Source organism: Mauremys reevesii, linkage group 4 (genome assembly GCF_016161935.1).
Source record: "Mauremys reevesii isolate NIE-2019 linkage group 4, ASM1616193v1, whole genome shotgun sequence".
Taxonomy (NCBI): Eukaryota; Metazoa; Chordata; order Testudines; family Geoemydidae; genus Mauremys; species Mauremys reevesii.
In genome coordinates, this window is record NC_052626.1 from 110102724 (window position 1) to 110124237 (window position 21514).

A 21514-nucleotide genomic window follows, 5' to 3' on the forward strand; every position below is an offset into this window, starting at 1 on the left:
AAAATCACGGGACAGCTTTTAAAGAATACAATCTTTATAGAATTAAAGGAAGGTAGAATAATTAATGCTAGTAATGTATTTTATAGAAAATGGATTTTGTCAAATTTGTCTCACAGATCTTTTTGAGATTAAAGAGTGTTGACAAAGATCTGTTATACTAGTTACTTATGTAAGGTGTTTGATTAGTACTGTATAACATCCTATTTAAAACTAGCACTAGGAATCAACATAGCAAATGGTAAATGGATTATAAACTGGCCGACTGATCTCAAAATAATTGTAAATGGGGAATCCCCATCTAATGAGTTCTTAGCAGGGCCCCACAGGTATCTGCTTTTGTCCCAATGCTATTCAATATCTTGAAGAATGATGGGGCAGAAAATAGAAAATTGCTGCTGTTAAAGTCTGCCAATGACAGACATTGGTAGAGCAGTAAATGGTCAGTTCCACAAAGTGATATGGATCAGATGGTAGGCTGGGCTCAGCTGAATTCAGCTGTATTTCAGAGCATGTTATTTAATTTTATATTTGTGTAAACAAAGACTGAACAGCACGTTTGAAGGAGAGGGGTAGTGTGTTTTGGAAAGCAGTGATGCAAAGAAATTGGGGATTATGGTGGATAACCAGTTTGAACATGAGCTGACAGTGTCTGTGGTGGCGAAGAACAAATGCACTCTTGGATGTATAAGCAGGGGACTATAAAGCGGAAGTAGGGAGATATTACTCATGTAGCATTAGTGAAACATCACTGAATACTCTGTCAGGTTGTGAAGTCAAAACTCTTCAAAACCAAAAAGCAACAAAAAATAAACCTCAAAACAACATCCCCTTCCCCTCCACCACCCTAAATGGAAGGGACTCAGAAGAGAGCTACAAAAATGATTTGAGATATGGAAGACCTGCCTTGCAGTGAGACTAAAATAGCCCTTTCTCTTTATTTGTATGCAGTGTGTGAACATATTCTTTGCTCTACATGTACAAATTAATATGATTGGGAGGGTGGAGAAGGGAATACAATACATGTTTGCAGAGACTGGTTATTAGTTAATATATTAATCTCTATGGTATTAGTATAACAATATGACAGCTGAAGCTTTCTAACTTACACTGAATTGTTCCCAATTCACTTTAGGAAGAAAATTTTGATGGATACGTAGTTGAAGTGTGGAGTCAGCTGGGAAATCAAAAACAGACGTAAGTATGAGCCTTTAGGATGCAGTGATTGAAAAAGTGGCTTCTGTAGTATAAAACCAACATATCATTTTAAAAAATTGTATAAAAGCTGTTGTAATTAATCCGTATAGATCTGAATTTTATATTTGCACTGTTGGTGTTTTATTTGTACACAAGCCCTAACCAACTTGTTGCTCCTCTAATTGAATGCCAGTAACCTTCAAGGATCCTCTTTGCCTTATAATTTGCATGCAGTAGGAGTGTCTACATGGCAATTAAGAGGCGTGGTTGCAGCACATGTAGACACACCTGTGCTAGCTTTGATTAAGCTAGCTTGCTAAAAATAGCAGTATAACTGTAATGGCACAGGCTGCAGCCTGTGTTTGTACCCAGTATCTTGGGTTGTCTCCTGATTGCAGTGAAAATATACCCATTTTTTGTGAACTCAGTTAAAGTTGCTCATTTGTTTCCTCAGAATGGAAACCTTGAAAAGTAAAGAAACTGCAAGTTAAATCAGTTGCACCCAACACTGCTATTTTTCAGGCCTTAATCCACTGTTATGAGACTTTCATACCACATTAATAACCTTTCAAACTCTAGTTCAGTTCAACAGTAAATCCCAGTGCACAAAAAATGGATAAGCACTGCACCATACAACATTAACTCGAACATGTACATGTTTTGTCTAACATATTAACGGATCTAAGTTAGTGGAAAAAACTTGAACGTATGAAGCTGGGAGGGGTTGCAAGTGCTTTGGAGGATAGGATAACTTACTACAGCTGATGTTTTGTCTATCAGTTACTTTCTTATGGTTGTAAGCAACAGAGAGTCCTGTGGCACCTTATAGACTAACAGATGTATTGGAGCATAAGCTTTCGTGGGTGAATACCCACTTCGTCAGACACATCACATGTATAAGGTGCCACAGGACTCTTTGTTGCTTTTTACAGATCCAGACTAACATAGCTACCCCTCTGATACTTTCTTATGGTTGTGTAAACAGTAAGATTGACTTTATATTATTTCATTGAGTAGCTTTAACACCAACTACAGACCAGTTTAAATATGTTAACATGAACTCAGAGGGCTAAATTGCCAACAACACACGATTAAACATTACAGGAAATGTTGTTTGCTAAACTACACGGGGAGAGTATCCTTTATTTGGTATGCTTCCAAAATGAGGCCTGCTTTCTCTACACTTCTGTAAGATTTTTGGGTGATTTATGGAGTTTAATTCTTAGCGTAAGTGTAATTTGCCTTCATTGTACGCCAGCATCAACTTTCTCCACATTGATACAGTAAATACTATTCCATTACTTCAAGAGCAGTGGAAGCTCCTCATAGTAGAAACAGAAGCTATTTGTCTGCATTGTTATGAGGTTTTTTTATTCATGAAGTTGACTGTTAACACACCTTTACATATCTTTAATGCTTATCCATTTTTGCTAGCCATGCTGATTAAGAGGCTTAAAATAGATCTCACTGACCTTGGCAAAGCTATTAGAGGGAGCAGATCTAATGGATCGCAGTTCTCCTTCTCTTTGGAAGTGGTCCAAAATACAGCTTGGATAAAAAGTTCCTACTTGTATACAAATTAGTGGGTTTGTGTTTTACAGTTCTGGTGTTGGAGTTTCCAGGCAGTTGAGCTTGGCTCCCCTTTGTCAGACTTCCACTCAGAACCCCTACTTGTAGCCTTTATTATGCATTTCCCCACTGCATTTTGCTGGGGCCACTTAATCTGTTTTTTCATTAACCTTGCCTGTGTACAGTAGCCATAAGAATTTAGCTGTTACTGTGGCCATGAGATGACACACCCTTCTCCACCTTAAGATCACAGTGCCTCTCAATTGTGCCTAAGTTGTGGGGCCCATATCTTCGTTTTACCCCTGGAACTCAAGTCACAGTATTTAATGCCACCATTGATCAGAAGTAATAGATCTAAGGTCACTCTGCCCAGGTATCGGTACGACAGTAGACTTTCGTTCCACCATTCTTGGGGCTGGCGGACTTTCAGCAGTTTGCAACCATATCAGTGATTTTGGCCCTAACCTTCTAACTTGCAGAATTAAGCTAACACAGTGCTCAGGCAAGCCTGCTCTTGGATTGGTTTTTGTTCATAGTGTCTTGCTTTAGTGTCCACTAATTTTACCTCAAGCATCAGGGTAAAATTGTGTACTTGTGTCATGAGTATGCATGAGTTGTCTGCTGCTGGTTACCAGAAAAGTACAGGGTTAGAGTTTTCCATGTCCTTGTTGGTTAGTCCACATAGTGGCAGTATTGTAACATAATTCCTACTGTAGAGCAGCTGACTTTCAAGGGATTGTATTTCAGAAGTGAAAGAACATCAGAAGGCAAGGAGCGCTGAAGTTGGATGTTGGCACAAGAATGAATCCCTGTCCTGTAGAGACGTAGGTCCTTGATAGAACAGTAATTATGTATGCTTCATATACAGGATCTATATTAATTCTGCTAAGTACTTAGTACAGATTTCCCAGCAATTCATCGCTTTCCCTGAGTGTAGGGTTGGCTGCTTTTTGGAATCTGACCTTGAAGAATCTGTACCATCATAGTGGTGCTCCTAGGAACAGCTAGCTTCTGCTATCAGATTATTTCCCAAGCCATCGGATGGCAAGACAACAAGGAGATCTGGCTTCCTTATGGGATTGGTACTCTTACACTGTAGTATGAATCTGGTTATGTTGTAAGAGTAAATTAGCCTGCTGACTTTAAGCACCACTCCCTGTTGGCTATAGCAGCCAACAACTGACCAGCAGGAATTGTGCATGTGTGTCAAAACAAATGCAGAAATACGTAACAGATGTCACATTAGTTACCTGACAACAGGATCTGCTGAAGTTATGTAAAATTCTGCTTTTTGAAAAGGGATCAGGGTTGCAGAGCTGTAACTAAGAACACAACAGTTCTAAACCTAAATACACGAACACTTAAATACTAATGTGATAAATGACAAAATTGTTTTTTCTGATTGATCCTTCCAGTGGTCTTGTGGTATGTCAGCTGTAAGGAGGAAGTAGATTGGCTATGGAAATGTCTTAAATTTCCTAATATTATAGCATAGCATTATGGAAAAAAGCTCATAGACCATTCTGTACTGCTCCCAATGCTGGATTATTCCATACAGTACACTTTGTAGTGTTTTGGTCAATTCCAAATTAAAATCCCTTTAGTGATACAGCTTGTTGGTTGCCTGGGTAGGCCATTCTACAGCCTAATAGACTTTGCTGTCAGAAATTTTCTTTTTCTCAATTCCATCCTTTCATCCCATTACTCCTAATTGTACCTAAATAGCACATCAAACTCTCTTCCTTCTGCTTCTAGCATTCCAATATTTGTAGACTTCCCAGCTCTCCTATGCAACCATTTAATATTCATTTAGCATTTTCAGTAATTCTCTCAGAATAGGTCATAGAAATATGGTGGGAAATGCAACCATAACTAGTTACCAAATTTAGCAAAGATTCTTATAGCTTTTTATTGTATCTTTTTTTTTTGCTTCTAGCTTTTTGCAGTATTAATATTAACTCCAATCTTAAGGCTCATTAAAGTTCTAATAGTGCTCATGACTGTGTACACTGGTACCTTACTAAAATTACTTAGTATGACAAAGTCAGGCTCAATGACTGTAAGAGGGTGGTGGAATCAGGTATATTAGTCCGAGGATGATAAAGGCCCTTTTCCCTACAAACTGAGAAGGGGTTACCTCAGGTTAATTAGGGACACCTGAGTCCAATTAAGGGCTGCCTGAGACCTCTTAAAATGCCTCCTCTAGTGAGAGAGAGAGAGAGAGGGAGGAGAGGAGACAAGCTGCTGCTGGGCTAGTGGAGTTAGAGTGACCCATTCTCATCCCAGTTGATTGGCACAATTGGAACAAGCAGATGGACAGAGACAAAAGGGAAAAGGAAACAGAAGAAATAAGGATCAGGAGCAATTAGCTGGAATTCCATTTCTGGGGGAAGCTTCAGCTTTGCTCTCTACCCCTTTCTCTCCTCTTCCAGGTGCCTGTCCCCCTAGACAACAGTTCTCAGGGGTGGGCACTGGCTGGCAGAGTCCTGGACCCTGTTGAGGCTCTTTAGAACATAAGAGTGGAAGCAGGAAGATAGGCTTCGCTAGGGTGAGAGGCTTCTCTCCTCCCCATAGGGTAAACAACCAAAACGGAGTGCCTGTTTAGGGGAAAGACTGATACCCTGGAGCCAACAACAGGACATCCCCTCCCTCAGCAAAGGGGTAGGGAAAGGTATCCTCCTTTGTTTTGTGTTTGTAAATTGGTTTCTTTTTGTTTGGTGGGGGAGCACTCCTTGGGCCTGCCCCTTGAAAATACTGATAAGTAAACAGAGGCGGGGGGAAAACAGCCCCACTCTGGACAGTGTTTGATTTACCCCAGGCCCTGCCACCGCCAAAAGGGAGAGTGCTAGATATACAGTAAATCTGGCCATAGTTCACTAGAGGTAAGGAACCTAGCAAGCAAAGGATTTAGCATAATTAGAACAATGATTTAAACACAAAATTAGCCCACATTTCAGCCAAGTTGGATTAGTTGGTACAAACCATGTCTTCCAGTTAGGTTTTAGTTGAGCAAATATCACAGAGAGAGACATTTTCTTGATAGGTAATGCTGAATTTTGCTGGGATTAGTGCAACTGTTCTTGAGACACAAACTTTTTACTTGTCTATGTGGTGGCACTCTAAGGATAAAATGTGTAATAGCTTTGAGTAAGTGTCCCTACGGCCTTAGCTGCTTTCAGGATTTGCCACTAACAATGCATATCAGAGAGGGTAGTAATGATAGTGCTGCATCTTTTGTCTTCCTATTTTCCTGTGTAGGTATCATAGAACTCTTAAGTGATCCAGTGTATGTGGTGTGTCCAATTTCAGGAATTTAGGGATATGTTTCCCTGTTGCTAGAATTCAAAGGATAAGGATATTTGACAACTGACTTAGTTCAAGTTCTTCAGTTTTCTCTCCAGCAAATAATTGCTGCCTAACACAGCAGCATGGTCCAGTAGATAGAGCTCTGAAGTAAGCATCTGAAACATTGTCAGCTCAGCCACTGATCTTGTGACCATTGGCAACTTCTTTCATCTCTTTGTGCCTCTTTTCCCTTTGGTTGTATCAGTATAGATAGTAAGACAATCCCTATGCAAGGAGCTTATACTGTGTGTGTTCATATGCCTAAAACAATGGGGCTTCTCGGCACTACCATAATACAAATAAATAATTTTGCAAGCTGAAACGCTTGACGTTTCCTTTGTTTAGAATCAACGTCTGCATGGCTTATTGTCATGGTTACAGGGTGAACTGGGCTTTGGACCCCTTTAGTTCCTCTCAGGTGTACCCCATAGGTGACCAGCCTGCTTTCTCCACCTCACTCTGGGTCCAACCACTCCAGCCAGGGTCTGTAGGTGGCAGCCCCCACCCTCTTTTCCCAGCTGTGTTAATGTGATTCGCCCAACTGCTTTTGTTCTGTGTGTGAGAGCCCTGTCGCTTCAGGGAGCTCTGATTAGCAATAGTGGTTAAAGTGACTAAAAAATCTTCAAAAAACCCACAAATAGTTATTTATTTATTTATTTATTCACCCAAAGGTACAAAGCATACAGAGAAAAGAATAAAAATGATAAAGGTCTCTAATTGCATATTTTCCCTTATGTACACCTTAATCTGTCCTTATAAGCATTTACAAGTTCCTCTGAGCCCAGCTGAGCTCCATCTCTGGCTAGGAGAAACAGGCTGTTCTGCTCGCAGCATGGTGTGCGTCCTTGCCAGACTGTCAGTTCTCAGTGAGGGTCCCTGGCAGCCTTTCTCAGCTCACCTGAACCCCCTCCCTTTTCTAGGCCTGAGGCCCTGTGATTTGCTTAGCATTCCCTTTGATCTCTCTTTTTCTCAGCCTTGGCAAAAGAGCTGTGTCACCAGCATTGAGACCGAGGAGTTGCCTTTTCATGGCTGTAAATCTAGCTATTGTGTCTTTGTGTGTGTTGGGATGCACCTTAGCTAGGCCATTGTACTGCCTTTCCTTCTTGGTTCCCCTAAGAACTCTTTTTTGCTCTAACTCCATAATAAATAACTTACCATAAACACAGATGTATGAACCATACCAGTAAAAAAAAGACATTTCCCAGTTCATCACACTTTACTCATTTCTGTAAGCTCTTGAATCTAGGGATGTCACTTTAAACTAAAGCAAACAAACCACCACCACCTCCTCATCAGTAAGAGAGCAAGAAGTGTGGAGTTCTTATGAGTCCAAAAATAGCTGTTTATAAAAAGCTTTGAGTCTCCTTTCTCTTCAACTAGCTTTTCAAAAGAGCAGGAAGGTTGCTGGTGCACTAGTTTGATCACACCAAGGCTTGAAAGTCTGACTGCTCAAGTTCCCCTTAAATCGTGTTTTCTGTTTCTCTTATAAAGTGGACCGGTCATGGTCATCTTTAATTTATTTTGGAGAGCAAAAAGTTAATGTTGTCAGTATTCCAATGTTGGCTGGAGCTGTGGCTGTTTGCTCAGAGGTCCTGCCCCTGTTTAGCCTACTATAATCTTCAGTCCGTTCCTTCAACTCTGACTTTTACTCTTTGCCTGTGCATCCCAAGACTATATTGGTTTTTAGTACACTTTGAACCTTTTTTATCTGAGAAACTTGAAGTGAATTGCCTTTAAAGGGGCCACTTTTATTTTCCCATAGAAAAGAAAGCATTGTTCTAACTGAAGCAGTTAAGTTGCATAAAATCAGACTAAAAAGGTGTGCAGTACACAATGTACAGGTCTCCATTTGTCTATTTGGAGTGCAAACTGCCTCAATTCAAGGGTACAAGTTTTCCTGCAAGACCCAATGTTTCCACAAATGACCATATGATCTAATGTTAACAACATTCTTTCCACAGCATGCCCACCTGCTACTGATTTGTGAACTAAGGATTTTCTTTTCCTTCAGTCATCCTGTGCTCTTTATACAGACTAGCCTCTTGCAGCATCCACTTGGTGCCTATTCACACTCTTGTGCTGAGAACCACTGGGAGCAATTAAAGATGGGGGGGGGGGAATCTTGCTAATCTTCTCTTCTTTTCAGACTCCTACACAGCAAGTAAACTCCTGTTTCTGTTAATGAGCGGGATATTTTTACTCTGCGTTTAGCCTCTCTGCAGAACTCCACAGTACAATGGACAGATCTTCAGTCTAATACTAGGTACTTTTGCTTCATATGAGGTAGGGAATGTGGAAGAAAACCTAGTTCTCTGGCAAGGTAACTGCTTTCCCTAAAGAGTGACTCCTAATTGACTCCAAAGTGACTTTCTTTATATCACTCAACAATAGCAAAAGTTCCTTGGCAGGCCTGAAGAATAAAATTCCACAAGCTTCTCATCCTGTAGCATTTGGCTCGAGAAATGTAACAAGGTAAAGACTGTTAAAAGGGCAGAGTGTGCACTCTTTCCCCTATCTCTCCTCAGGCAGATGGTTGCTTGCTGGGCAGATTCTCTTTCAGTAATCTGATACCTAAAAATTCACTGCATTTTTATTCTGTTCTTTTCCCCAAAGGTCCTGGATCAGTTTGTTGTAGAGGCCTGAATATACCACTCAGTGTCATACTAGACTTGGAGATTCCACATGTGTAGTTTATTCCTGTCATTCAGGCAACCATTTGCTGATAGGTGGCACCACCAGCTTGTGAATGTTGCCTGGAAAAGATGCTTTTCTCACAATGTGCTGCAGGAGCTTGGCTTCCTACAGAAGATGACCTTCAGGCATCTTATTAATTGTTGGTGGGAGTAAAGCAACAAAAACCTGTGCTGGCAGTTCCATTCTTCAGGTTAATCCTTGGAAGAGTAATTATTAATCAAAGATTTCCTGTAATTCACTCTAGTTTCCTGGTATTAACTAGAGAATGAAGTGGCATGAAAGGACAATTTCTTATTTAAGTAGACAGCTTTATTCTGTCCAATTTCCCGGATAGGTCATTAATTTCAGGAACTACTGACTACCAACCTTGTAGAAAGGCTAAAGTTAGAAACTTGCTGAATTTCAAAGGGTCACATAAATATAGAGGAGGATGCAACGGGCTTCTGATAACATGCCCCATGGCAGACTTCAATATGCTGAAGTGCAAGTACTGTGCATTAAGACCAACTGTGTATTCTGAGGTCAGTGTCATCATGAACTGCAGTAATAAAGAAAAATCTCAGATGCCAAAGTGTGTGGACAGATACTTAAATTTTATAGGGGGCAAATGTAGAATTTGAAACTGTGGATGTTTAGAAAATTGACCTTCATTATTCCAGGGATAATGGAAGCCCTGGAAGAGTAGGGAAATGGTAGATCTTAATTGGTTCAAGATAGATTCTTAAAACTGCCAATGCTTTAGAGGCATCTCTGAAGTTAAATTTGACAATGGTGAAATGTATTATAAATATTTAATGAAGTCTTTGCATAAAGACCATTTTTGTTCCCACCATACTGTACCTCATTATAACTTTTAAAATGTGAGAGTCGTTTTTCTTTCAAAATTGTCAGTGGTAATATGGGAAAATATTGTTTTAAGACACTAAAGAGCACTATTGGGATGCAGTAAAGTTTTAATTTATAGCATGCTGTACATGGACATTCAGCTATTGCTGTTTGGGGAAGATGGGAGAGTGCACACTTAGTTTAAATCATCTATCTTGGTTGACAAATGGGAGTGTGCCTAAATGAAGTCTTTAAGCATTAATCATTAATCCTGTCTTATTCAGCATAAAGCTCTCATGGGCTAGAGGGATGGCTTGACAGGTTAGCGGGCCAGTTTGTAAATCCTGTTTTTTGCACATGAAGCTGCAATTCTTCTGCTGTTACTTTCCTCCCTGACTCGCCATAAGCCAAATATGGAATTTTGATATGTGCAGTGAAGCTCTAACAAGCCAAGTTACTTGGGTCCCTGAGATGATCTGACATTCTGAGGAAATCTGCAGTGGCATTACTCAGCTTTTTTATATAGACAGGCCAAACAGGGTTGGGACGTAAGAATTCAGGAAGCCCTGAATTCTAATCCTGTCTTTTGTCAGTGATCTGTACTGTGGAAAGCGTGGGTGGGTGGCTGCATGTGCATACGTGCAAGGAACACTTTGCCATAAATTATCTCTAGAAAGTGACTAACAGGTAAATCTTTCAAGGATATTGAGGGGATCAATGTTCAGGTGAAACTTTGAACATGAAGACGTTAATAATAATTTTTAATCAAGATTTTCTAGAAGATGCTCTAGGAATTATTTCGGGGATCAGCTATGGCCTCTGCTCTACAGAAGTCAGACTAGATGATCACAGTTGTTCCATTCTGGCCTTAGTTTTTCATAGATTCATGAATTCTAACATGACTTTAACAATCAGTTTCTTCTAATCTGCAGTGGCAAATAAAAATGCCTTAATCATAATCACCTAGTTACTGCAAGTTGTTACTCCAGGACGGAGTTAAGATTGTTTGGGTGCCTTAAGTATGTTTCTTAACTTAACATATTTGGATTTGTTTTAGTGTAACCTTAATTCTGAATTTCTAAGGCTTGCAATTGTCCCTAAATAAAGCATTACAACATCCCTGAAATGTTGGCTCTTAAAGTACTGCTACAAACTGGCAGCTGTGACTACATCTTAATGTAGTTTTTGTTGAGGATTATATGGTGAGGGTGGGGAACCTTGATGGAGGGCATTTTGCCAGCACTTGTAATTTAAGTTGATAACTCAAGGTTCTGGTTATTGTTCCAGATGCTGACTACCAAATAACAGCAGCAATTTAGATCACTTTTTTCCCTGTATTGCGTCAGGAGGCTGTGACGTTCCCTCACAGATCCAGACCTAAGCATGGTGCTTTGTGCCTTTCCCATTTGAAGACTGGATTTTACTGCAAGACACTCTACAGGGGGTTACACCTCTACATCCATTTGGAAGTGGAGACTAAAAGGACATAACTCCAGGATTTAGGTGGTGGACAAGGCGCTGATTTTTCCCTATAAAGCAGTAAATGATCTGGGACTTCCTTACCTGGTGGATCAACTCTTCCACGTACCACACTGCACCCAGTTGCTGGTGCTCTTGAGCTGCAGCCCCTCTGAGAGCTGCCAGCAAGGTGTCCTACATGGGAACCCTTTGGCTTTTGCATTCGCTTGCATCATCCCCCATCTACCCTACTCCACCAGTGTATTTGGTTCAAAACTGGCCAGATTTAACCTCCGTGCTATGCTGCAAAGTCCAGTTGTCTTAACAGGTATTTGGGGGAGATGAGGCAGGTACGGGGGATTGAGATGTTTTGGTTGGTAGGAATATAAAAGGCAGGAGCTTCTGACTTGTGAGTGAACATGTGGTGGTACTGTCACTCTTATATTCCTTTTCATGGAAAGGGTGGCTACAGCTTAGGGTAGGGATTCTCTTATGCTGTATTTAAATCAATGACTTGTTTGGCTAGATAGTGGTGCTCTAAATGTGGAATACATACACTGAGGGATGGGAAAGGCAGTTCTTACTCTTCCTGAATGAGAATGGAGACGGTAAATATGGCAAATGAAGAAAACTGACACTCGTGATTACTTGCAATCTAGTGTTTTGTTCTGGATGGGAGACAGAATATATGTAAGATAGTGACAAGTGGAATGATTCAGTGGTATTTCAGTGCAATGTTTCGTCCCGAGGCAACCAGGTCTCAAGTAAACTCCAGAGAGGTGAGGATGCTGCAGAAGCAGTGTGCTAGGCTCTTGGGAGTAAAGTAGGAATCTCTGTTTGCCACTTTTGCCAAAACTGAGATTGCAGGGTTATTGGCAAACTCCAGAGGCATCTTCAGCCATGCTGTCTAAAAAAGTGCTCAGATTTTCTTCCTTTATATAACTCTGCAACAGTAGCCAATCTACCCCCAAGTGAAAGTCTTAACTGTAGAGAGGATGGCTGACTTAAGAAAAATCTCTGGGTGAATAATCAGGTACCGGGGGGGAGAGAGGAGGGAGGGAGGGAGGGGAGATGAACTCCTTCTCCCCTCCCATCATACAGCTGGAGTGGATTACTGTACACAAAATTAGTCTGTTTCTGGGATTTCAGTTCTAATGTAACCTAGTAAGTGGAATGAACAGTTTAGGGTGACCGTTGCTAAATGACCTGTCTCCCACTCGGGTACCTTCAAGTTGTAGGGATCTTTTTCTTGTTCAATGTAAGCAAAATGAGTAAACAGGTACCATCAAAGTGCCTCTTGCACCAGCTCAATTTAGGTTTGATTCTGGCAAAAACCATTTGGCTCTCAAACCAAAATCTGCACCACAATTGATAGAAGTATGTGTTCTTAGATAGGGTTATAGTTGGGAATTTTCTTTTTGCTCTGACTTGTTCACTGTAGGTTTGCGGTGTAACTAAAGAGACTTTAAATTCCCTGTTCAGCTCATCTGTCTGCTTCCACCTTGCCTATGGCTAAATAGGGAAGTTGACTTTGTTCTGATGAATCAGATGACTTAAGGACTGCACACAGAGGGATGGTATTTAATTTGTGAAGTGAAAGTAATAAAGGACTCTGCTTGAGCTGCTAAAAGTCATTAAACTTAATTTTTACATCTTATCTCTATGTAGTTTACTGATAAATCATCCACTTCACCTAACAGTGAGAAAATTACAGCATAACTTTAATATTTGAGGATTCTTTGACACTGCCTGTATAGCCAGTTGATCCTTGCACTCAGTGTTTCACGAGGGAACTGAAGAATAAAACAAATGTATCTGCAAAACAACAGTTCTGCTTCTATATATGATTTCTCTTCATTATATTACTGATGGCAGCTTTCTAAAAGGATCTTTCAGGGTATGTCTAAACTAGAAACTTAAGTCGACCTATATTAGGTTGACTTACAGCCACTGCAGTAATTACTGCAGTGGTGCATGTCTACACTACCCTCCCTGGGTCGGTGGTGCGGGTCCTCACCAGGAGTGCTTCACACTGCCCCTCTTAGGTTAGTGGGGGAGGTGAGAACCGAGTCTCAGCTTCGATGGCATCTGCCTCACAGGCTCCCGGGCTCCTGGTGGGCTGCCACCCCCTCTGCTCTCTGTTCCTCGCTGGAAGCTGTGGTGTGGAGCCACCTGGGGCTTCTCAGCCCTCCTTCCCACGAGGACCTGGACTACCAACATTCCAAGCATCACCCTAACTCTACTGATGTGAGCCCTATGCCTCTCGTGGAGGTGGAGTTATTACGTCGGTGTATTAGGGGATTTACATTGGCAGGAGCAAGGCTGTAGTGTAGACACTGACTTAATTAGGTCAATTTAAGCTGCTTTATGTCAACAAAAGTGTGTAGTGGAGACCAGGCCTAAGAGTTTACTTGCTTTTTTGACTTTATTTTCCACCTGACATCCTAATGACTTATAAGAACTGGCTCCTGTGGAAACCTTTAAATTGTGCCACAAATAGAGGGTGATAATTTCAGGTAGGGCAGGGTCAGCCAACTCTTGAAACAAAAATCTGATTTTTGTGCATACAGGGTAAGAAGTTTTTTTTTAAAAAAAGTACAGAAAATGTATAGGTAGAAAGGTTTCTAAAAACACCCACGTTTTCTTGGGGCCTCAGAATGCTTTGAAGATTGCATGGCTTGCTGAAAGCATCTTCACATATTCCATTAAACTTAAATTCAACAGTACAATGACAATCTGAATCTGTTCCAGAACAGAATTCAGTTCTATTGCTTGGCTTAACTCTCTTCTTACCGAACATGAACTGAAGGGATAATCCCTTCTGATGAGAATATAGTTGGTACATATACGCACACCAATGTCTTTGTATTTCAGGAGCTGTCCCGGGGGGAAATTTCATAATGTACGTTTTAGCTGAGAATTTACATGTGAAAATGGAAAAATTAAAATTACAACTAAAAATGGCAAAATTTTAGCTGTACTATGATAACCTATTATAAGTATAGGAGTACCTCCAGCAGTGTTGTATACTTAGTGATGCTGGAAGAGGGCATGCCTTGACAAATCTGCCTAGAATGTTTCACCTGATACAAGACTTCCTGATAGGGTGTACTGCCTGTTACATGTCTTTACCTCTAGTTTTACTTTTTAAATTACTCATGCAAATATCATGCCACATCTATTGCCTGTAGCCTAACAATGTGTTTGTATTACAGGGAGCTGATTCATTTGCTCACTCACCTCTCAGAAGCTCTCCATGAAGCACAGCTTAAGCTAATACTGGTCATCCCACCTGCTGTCACACCAGGGTGAGTACTGCATTGATGGGGGAGATTCCAGATGAGAAATTCTACTTCATTCTCTTGTCAACAATACAGTGAACAGCTTTCTCAAAACTAAGTGTGGCTTGCAGGAGCAGGAACGTACTTTAGTACGGTGCCTGTGATCATGTGGTTTTGCTCGTCACTCTCTGTATATTTGTAGACACTAACCTCATTCATATTTTTTTTCCAAAATGGCTTGGATTAAGGCCTCCTACTGTGCATTAGTCCAAAATATCAGGGCAGAATTGCCTGGAAAAACAAATCAGGCACATTTGTGAAACTTTGTGACTCATCACCAAAAGTGGGATTGTGTGTGTGTGTCTTTAAGACTTCTGGCACACTTTCAAAATGTCGTAAATGGTGTTTAAGAGATGGGGTTAGGGGAAGGTGTGACATCTATGGTAACTGAGCTTTATTTTGGTTTGACTTTCACATGTATGTGAAATGCATCTAGTACCCAGCAATAGATGAAGCATGGTCTTACTATATATACAGTCAGGCAAAGTAAGGAGTTGGCTTTAGTGGCACTAATAGCGGTGAGATAGAAAGCTGACTTGAAAAGAACACACAATTCGAGTTCAGTGGTTTTACAGGAACTTCTGATTCAGCTGTAGTAAAACATTTTGTCTGTTTCTATCTTTCAATAAATATTATAGGAGGGTTCTTTACTTCCTAAAATGTTACTCATTCAAAAGTGGAAGCCAGTCACCACGGCGTAAACCAGAATGTAAATTTCAGCAGGAAGGAAATTGGTCCCCCTTTCTTGTTTTCATGAACCTCAAACCCTCTTAAACAAATGTCCACAAAAGCTGTAACCTTTAAGTACATCACACACACACACAGTAAGCTGGCGACCGTTGCGCCAGGCAGACTGACCACAGTTGATGGTATCACACCAGGCATCGTGGAGTGAAGTTCCCAGATCTGGCTCAATCCTTGTGAATCTCTGGGGCGGTGCCGGGTAGGGTCAGGGTATGCATACCCTTTGCATGGCCGTGAAGAGTTTGAGAGGATTGTGTGCTGGGGTGGTTTTGTCCAGCTGGCGACTTGGCCAAAAAGCACTATAACGAATGATAGAAGGAAGGTCAGATCTCTGCGAGACTGACATTTTGCACAGAGTCAAACCACTTTATGCTCAGGATTTGGCACTGACAGCGCATATGAAATGCCACTAATCGTTCCAAGTCTGTATGTACTGATTCTATCTGTCCCTATGGGCAGCCAATATAACAGCAATATTTATGTATCTCATATCATTGACTTTGACAGTTAGGCATTCTGGATTTTAGATATATGTAGTCATTAATTATTTATCTGAATGTAAATACCTAAAACTGATGAAAGTTGGGTACTAGGTGGTTCTTGGCATTGGTAATGAGATTGAGCCTTTATACCACACAGTCACCAGTTCAAATTGAGACCTAACCTCTTATGTACACTCCAAATTTCCATTTGCATACTGCTGCCAACATAGGTATTTTGGTAGAGTGCATTCACATTTGGCTGCCCTCTGCCAGTGCAGTGTGGCCTCTGAGCATCAGGTGGTATTGGCAAAAGATGTTTGTCACTGTGGATAGACCCCTGTTTCTCTCTCCCCTTTCCCCCTCCTCCCCCCCAGTCTGGTGCACTGTCTTGTGGATGTGTTTTGCTGAGTATTTTGGGGCTGCTGCCGTTGATACCATCACTTCTCTAGGGAATTACAGGAATGTGGGGACAAATTCCTACAAATCCCTCTGTTCCCTCCTATAATCTACTGTTTTGTGTGCTGTTTTTCCATCTCACTGCCAAAAACATGGATGCCACACAAATCACCGGAGAAGCTGACTGGCTGCTGCTGGTGTTCACTGACCAGCTGCAGATGGTGGAGCAGTGGTTTGAGACCCATACAAAAAACACTGAGTGGTGGGATCAGATTGAGTGGGTCAACCAGCAGCGATTCTGGGATTTTTAGATGAGACAGGCCACAGAACCTGAACTTGTGAGACAAGGTCAGCAGCGCACAGACACTAGGGTAAGATTTGCTCTGACAGTGACGAAATGGGTGGTAAGTGCTGCTGAGCGCTGTCTGGAAGCTTGCAAACCTAGATTGCAATTAGTCTGAGGGCAATCAGTTTGGTATTCAGGGCAGTCATCATCTGCGTGTGCAAGGCAATTAAACAAAGATTGTCACTCGGGTAATGTGCAAAAAATAATAGATGGATTTAATGAAATCTTAACTGTGGTGGGGTGATAGATAGGATCCATGTCCTCACTCTGTGTCCTCACTTCCACCTTGCCTCTGAGTATATAAACCAAAAGGAGTACTACTTCTCCATAGTTACATAAACATTGGTGGATCTCCATTGACCATTTACTAACATTGGTGGTGAAGAAAAGTCCGTTATGCTTGCACCTTTAGAAATGCAGGAATTTGTGATAAGCTGAAAGCAGGGACAATTTTCCTGGACTGGCCTGTTGACGTTAATGAGGTTGCAATACTGATGGAGATTCTCAAGGGCCGCAGCCTATTGCTTCTCTGGCTCATGATGTCATACCCCAAACAGTAGGACAGAAGCAAGGAAAGATTTGACTATTGTCTGAGCAAGTCCAGGATGACTGTGGAGCATGCCTTTGCAAGATTGAAGGGGAAGTAGAGATGTCTCATGACAAGGTTAGATGGAGGCAAGGAAAATATTCCGGTTGTTGCTGCATGCTGTGTATTGCATAATATCTCATGGCCAAGGGGGAGAAGGTTACTGCTAGTGTGGAGGGATGAGGTGGACAGGCTGTCTGTTGCTTTTGAGTAGCCCGAGATGAGGCTAATTACTAAGGCCACTGCAAGTTCTGTCCTGGTAAGGGAAGCTTTAAGACACATCTTGCAGTACCCAGACAGTAATTTAGCTGGTTTATCAATTTATTTTTTTTGGAGGGGGAGGGAGGTTATTGCTTTTGGGGGATCCACATCTCCATAATGTAAGACACAGGAAATCTGGGTTTTCACAAAACAGAATTTTATTAGGTACTGCTTACAAGAAAGTAAGTGCAAGGTGTACTATTCACACTCAGCTGCATGACTGACAGGTTGCAGTTGGTGTAGCCTAAGCAGTTCTCATTATTGTCCAGTGGGGATAAATGAAAGGGATAATGCTGCTGGAGGGACTGGAGTTTTGAGGAGAGGGATGTTTGGCCTAAGCTAGGAGGAATAGTTCTCCTTGCTGTGTAGTAGCTGCTGTGGAGTTCTTCTTTGGGTGCTTTGATCCATAATGTGCTCTAGCAGCTGAGTCTGTTTCAACAGCTGCAGCGTGTCTTGGTGCACCTCTTGGTCTGTCTTTATCCCCTCCAGCATATGTTTCCTCCATTCACCAGTCTCACTTGCTCCAGATTCAGCACTTTGCACCAATTTGGAGAATGTCTTCCCTGTCAGTTTCCTTTTCCTTCTTATCCTGCTTAGGCTGTCAGCTGGTGTAAAAGGGACATAGTTAAGGATACTGCAGCTGAGGTCACTGATAAACACAGAGAGCCAGTGTTAGGTGTGGGGTGGGGAGGTAGGACCGAAGATGAATACTTCAGCTCTGTATTTCTTCCCTTGGGCTTTTGATTTCTTTTAAAGAGGTTCACAATCACTACTCCTTTATTAATTTTTAACAGTACACTTTCAGGTGTAGTAAAGACTGCGAAACTTACTACAGGCAGTCATGAGCCATGAGGATGTATTAATCATGAGGGCAGAGAAGGGAGCTGCTTTAGAGTTCTGGCTGTCACCTGGGGTCATGCTTCTGAGCTCTTCTCAGCAATGATCCCTGAAGAGGTCCTTACAAAGTGGTGTGGGAAGATCTCCTATTGTGGTGGAAGAAACAAAGGCAGCTCTGCCTAAAAATGTCCTGGCAAAAGTTAAATGCTCCTTGCTGGAAAAATTCAGTGATGAGCCAGTGGACTGAAAAGTTTCATATGCTAAAGTAAACCAGCTTCTTCACCACCAGCAGCACAAGTGCCCTGTGACTGCTGGCTAGTGAAGTTAGCCTGTCCAAGCCAAAACCTGAGTTGATCACACATTTTGACCCTCTTTTTTTTTTTTTTTTTTTGAAATGTAACCCCAGTCTGTAAATGTACACACTTTGAAGTGCTTAGTAACTGGTTTCACTGAAAGATCTGTAAATCGTATGTAAGCTTTCACTTTGAAATCAGTGGAAGTGCTCTGTTTTTGTGTCCATTAAATGTGGCTTTCTGTGGTTGCAAGCAAGCATTTTCTGTAAAAGAATGTATCTGGGAATGCTTTTTGGCTGTTGTTACAATCTTTTTGACTATTGTGTAATACAGCCATTTCATGCTTTTAAAATAAGGCAGCTAGCTGAAGACAGACTTCCTTTGATCCCATGCAGAATTGGTCACGGTTTGATGGGGGAGGTGTGGCAAAGTGTTTCGGGGGGCCTAGAAAAGATAAACAAAATGGTCTGCATTTGTGGGGAGTCCTATTAAATTACACCTACCAGAATCCACTTTGTCACTGATTGGTTCTGTGGGTCCAACTGGGATTTGAAGAGCTCTTGGCCATCCCAGCACCATCTGTATCCCCATTCTCAGTGATCTCCTGGGTTGCCAATTACAGAGGGTCTTCCCCTGCAGTTTTTGGGTGTCCAAATCTCAGGGTGTTGGTGGGATCCCCACTCAGTATGACATCAAGCTGGTCATCATGGGGGCAGGTCTTGGGGGCAGTACTGAACTTGAGGCTCTGCTCTTTTGACTTTGGATAAGTCTGCTGCAACTCCTCCTTTTCCTATCATTGGTCCTCATCCCTGCTGTACCCCATTATCTCCATGGATTTTTGCGGTGTCAGCATGCCCATCTTTATTCTGGAGGGAATTCTGCAGCTGTTGCTGCACACCTTCCTCTCCTGACTTCCTGAGGAAATCTAGGACTTCATTCCTGGGTCACGCAGTAGCAGGAGGGTGAGCTGGAGCCATGCTTGTAGAAATGGCAGAAAAGAGGCATTTCCAGGGCTGGGGATTTTAAACAGGAGGAAGACTTCCAGTCATGGTGACTAGAGCCCTGCATGGATTAAAAAATGTGTATCTGCACCTGATCTGCAAACATGGACTGTGGATAGCCGCATCCACAGATATAAAGCAGATATCTGCAGATTTGCAGGGCTTTAACTGTGACCCCTGGGCAGTGGAGTTGGAAAGCTCAACCAGAGCAGTCATTACTTATTGCTAGAGGACCTCTTACATCAGTACAGGTACTTCTGCTTCCATAAAGGCATTGTGCTTGTAGAACTATACTGACAGAGGGCTTATATCACTCACCGAGCTGGTTTAACTTGAGTGTCATAAGTGGTTGAGGGTTTTGTTGGCAGGGCTCAACTTTAAGTATGGAAACATACAATACAGAGCTGACACAAGGAAGGTTTTTCGGATAAAACTTTATAGTATAGATCAGGCCCCAATAACTGAACATCGCTTCTCGCAGCGGCTGCATGAAATGAAGTGGTCTTAATGTAATTTCTAGTGAGACAAATTGCTGTGGCTCTTCTGGATAACTGTTAGTGCTGATGTGTCACACCACAGGAAATGAAATGAAAAACCTCTTCAAGAATATATGCTAAGAAGATAGGTCCTGATGAGTCTATTTCTGATTCTGCCATATACTTCTTTTATTATATTAGGCAAGTCCTACCTTTTGTCAGCCTGCCTGTTTGCACCAGTAAAATGGGAATAGTATTTCCTTACCTCAGAGGGGTGTTAAAACATAATGTGAAAAATGTTTTGAGCTCCAGCAGTTCTGGTTAAATGAAAGCCAACAACAGAAAAGGTCTTCACTTTTGTCTGCAGCTTCCTTCTGATCTTTCATACAGAGAAGAAGTTCACTGCTGTTCCTGAGAGCTGAAGTTCATCCCATTCGGTAGTTCATTTTTTAAGGCAGTTTTCTGCTGTGGCTAATTGTTGTCTGTTACAGATAAAGCGTTTTCATTTGCTCTAACATTTTTGTAGCATTTTTCTGCAATGGATTATCAATCATTTCTCTACAAAAATGCTTTTCATTAGGCTAATGCAGGCTTTTAAAGTTCTTAAGTAATTGCTGCCAACTATGGATGATAGTAAAATGCATTCACTCCTTTATGTAGTAAACAAAGCAACATTAAACATCATTAAAGCAACAAGATTCCTATTCCTGTTTAGTAGTTAGCTGAACTGGGTCCATCACACTCTGGATGGACATGCCAGTATGTTGTGATTGAATCCAACCACTGAATCCCGTGTGTTTTAAGCCCCTGGGTATAAGTAGTTACTGATCATTGTTCCTTGCTCTGGATCTCTGTGGCATACTCCCATTGCAGACCCAGTGTCTGACATTCTTCTTGGGCAGGCAAACTGCTGTCCTGTGCAGGGCAGTGTGGCCTGGTGGCCGGATTCACCAGGGGCTGCCCTCCCGTGCAGGGCAGTGTGGTCTGGCAGCCAGGCAAAGAGGGTGGGCCACCACCCAGGAGTGGATTGGCAGCTTGGGCAGGATGATCCAGGCCCTCCCAACTCCACCAGGTGCCAGCCCAGGGCCCTGTCAGCTGCAAGTGTATTTACTACTGGGTCAGTAGAGATCTGTCCAAAACATGCTGACCTGCTTCACGATTCCACTACCAAACCAATGTTTGGTTCCCTTGGGCCACTTTCTACCCTGCCTACCTGCTCCATAGTCCGCAGGTCCTCTGCTTCTCTGGGGTAGCTGACCAGCAAAATTCCTGGAGACTGCTTCCCCTCGGGGGCTTCCATGGGCAGTCAGCTATCCTCTTGGGTCTCGGTGTGCCTGGCCTCTGTGGTCTGGGGCACTGACAGCTCCTGGGTGCAGGAGCTTGCAGTGCACATCCTCTCTCCTCAGCGGTCAGCCCAGACTGAGCTGTATTGCTTCCTTTTATACTGTGGTCCCAGTAGGAGCCTACCCAGCAGGGGCAATGGGGCATGGCTTCCTCAGCCCACAGTATGGGGTTAACTCCTTCCTGTCCAGTGCAGGACAGGTATATCCCATCACACCTATCCATAGGAAGTTACTTAAATCCTTCTCCAATTAGTATTGGGTTATGCCTAGAAGAATGAAGGTTCCTATCTCTTTAATCAGCTAAAATACATACTGTGGCTGTA

At 42.1% G+C, this 21514-nt stretch overlaps 1 protein-coding gene across 1 annotated transcript in view; it reads left to right on the top strand.

Annotated features, from left to right (window-relative positions):
- The window catches only part of CHID1 (chitinase domain containing 1), a 254131-nt gene that overhangs the window by 21440 nt on the left and 211177 nt on the right, over positions 1 to 21514 (top strand). Inside the window, exons 7-8 of the mRNA XM_039533487.1 lie at positions 1133 to 1194; positions 14301 to 14393. Coding sequence (XP_039389421.1) covers positions 1133 to 1194; positions 14301 to 14393 — 155 coding nt within the window. The remainder of the gene's footprint in view (positions 1 to 1132; positions 1195 to 14300; positions 14394 to 21514) is intronic.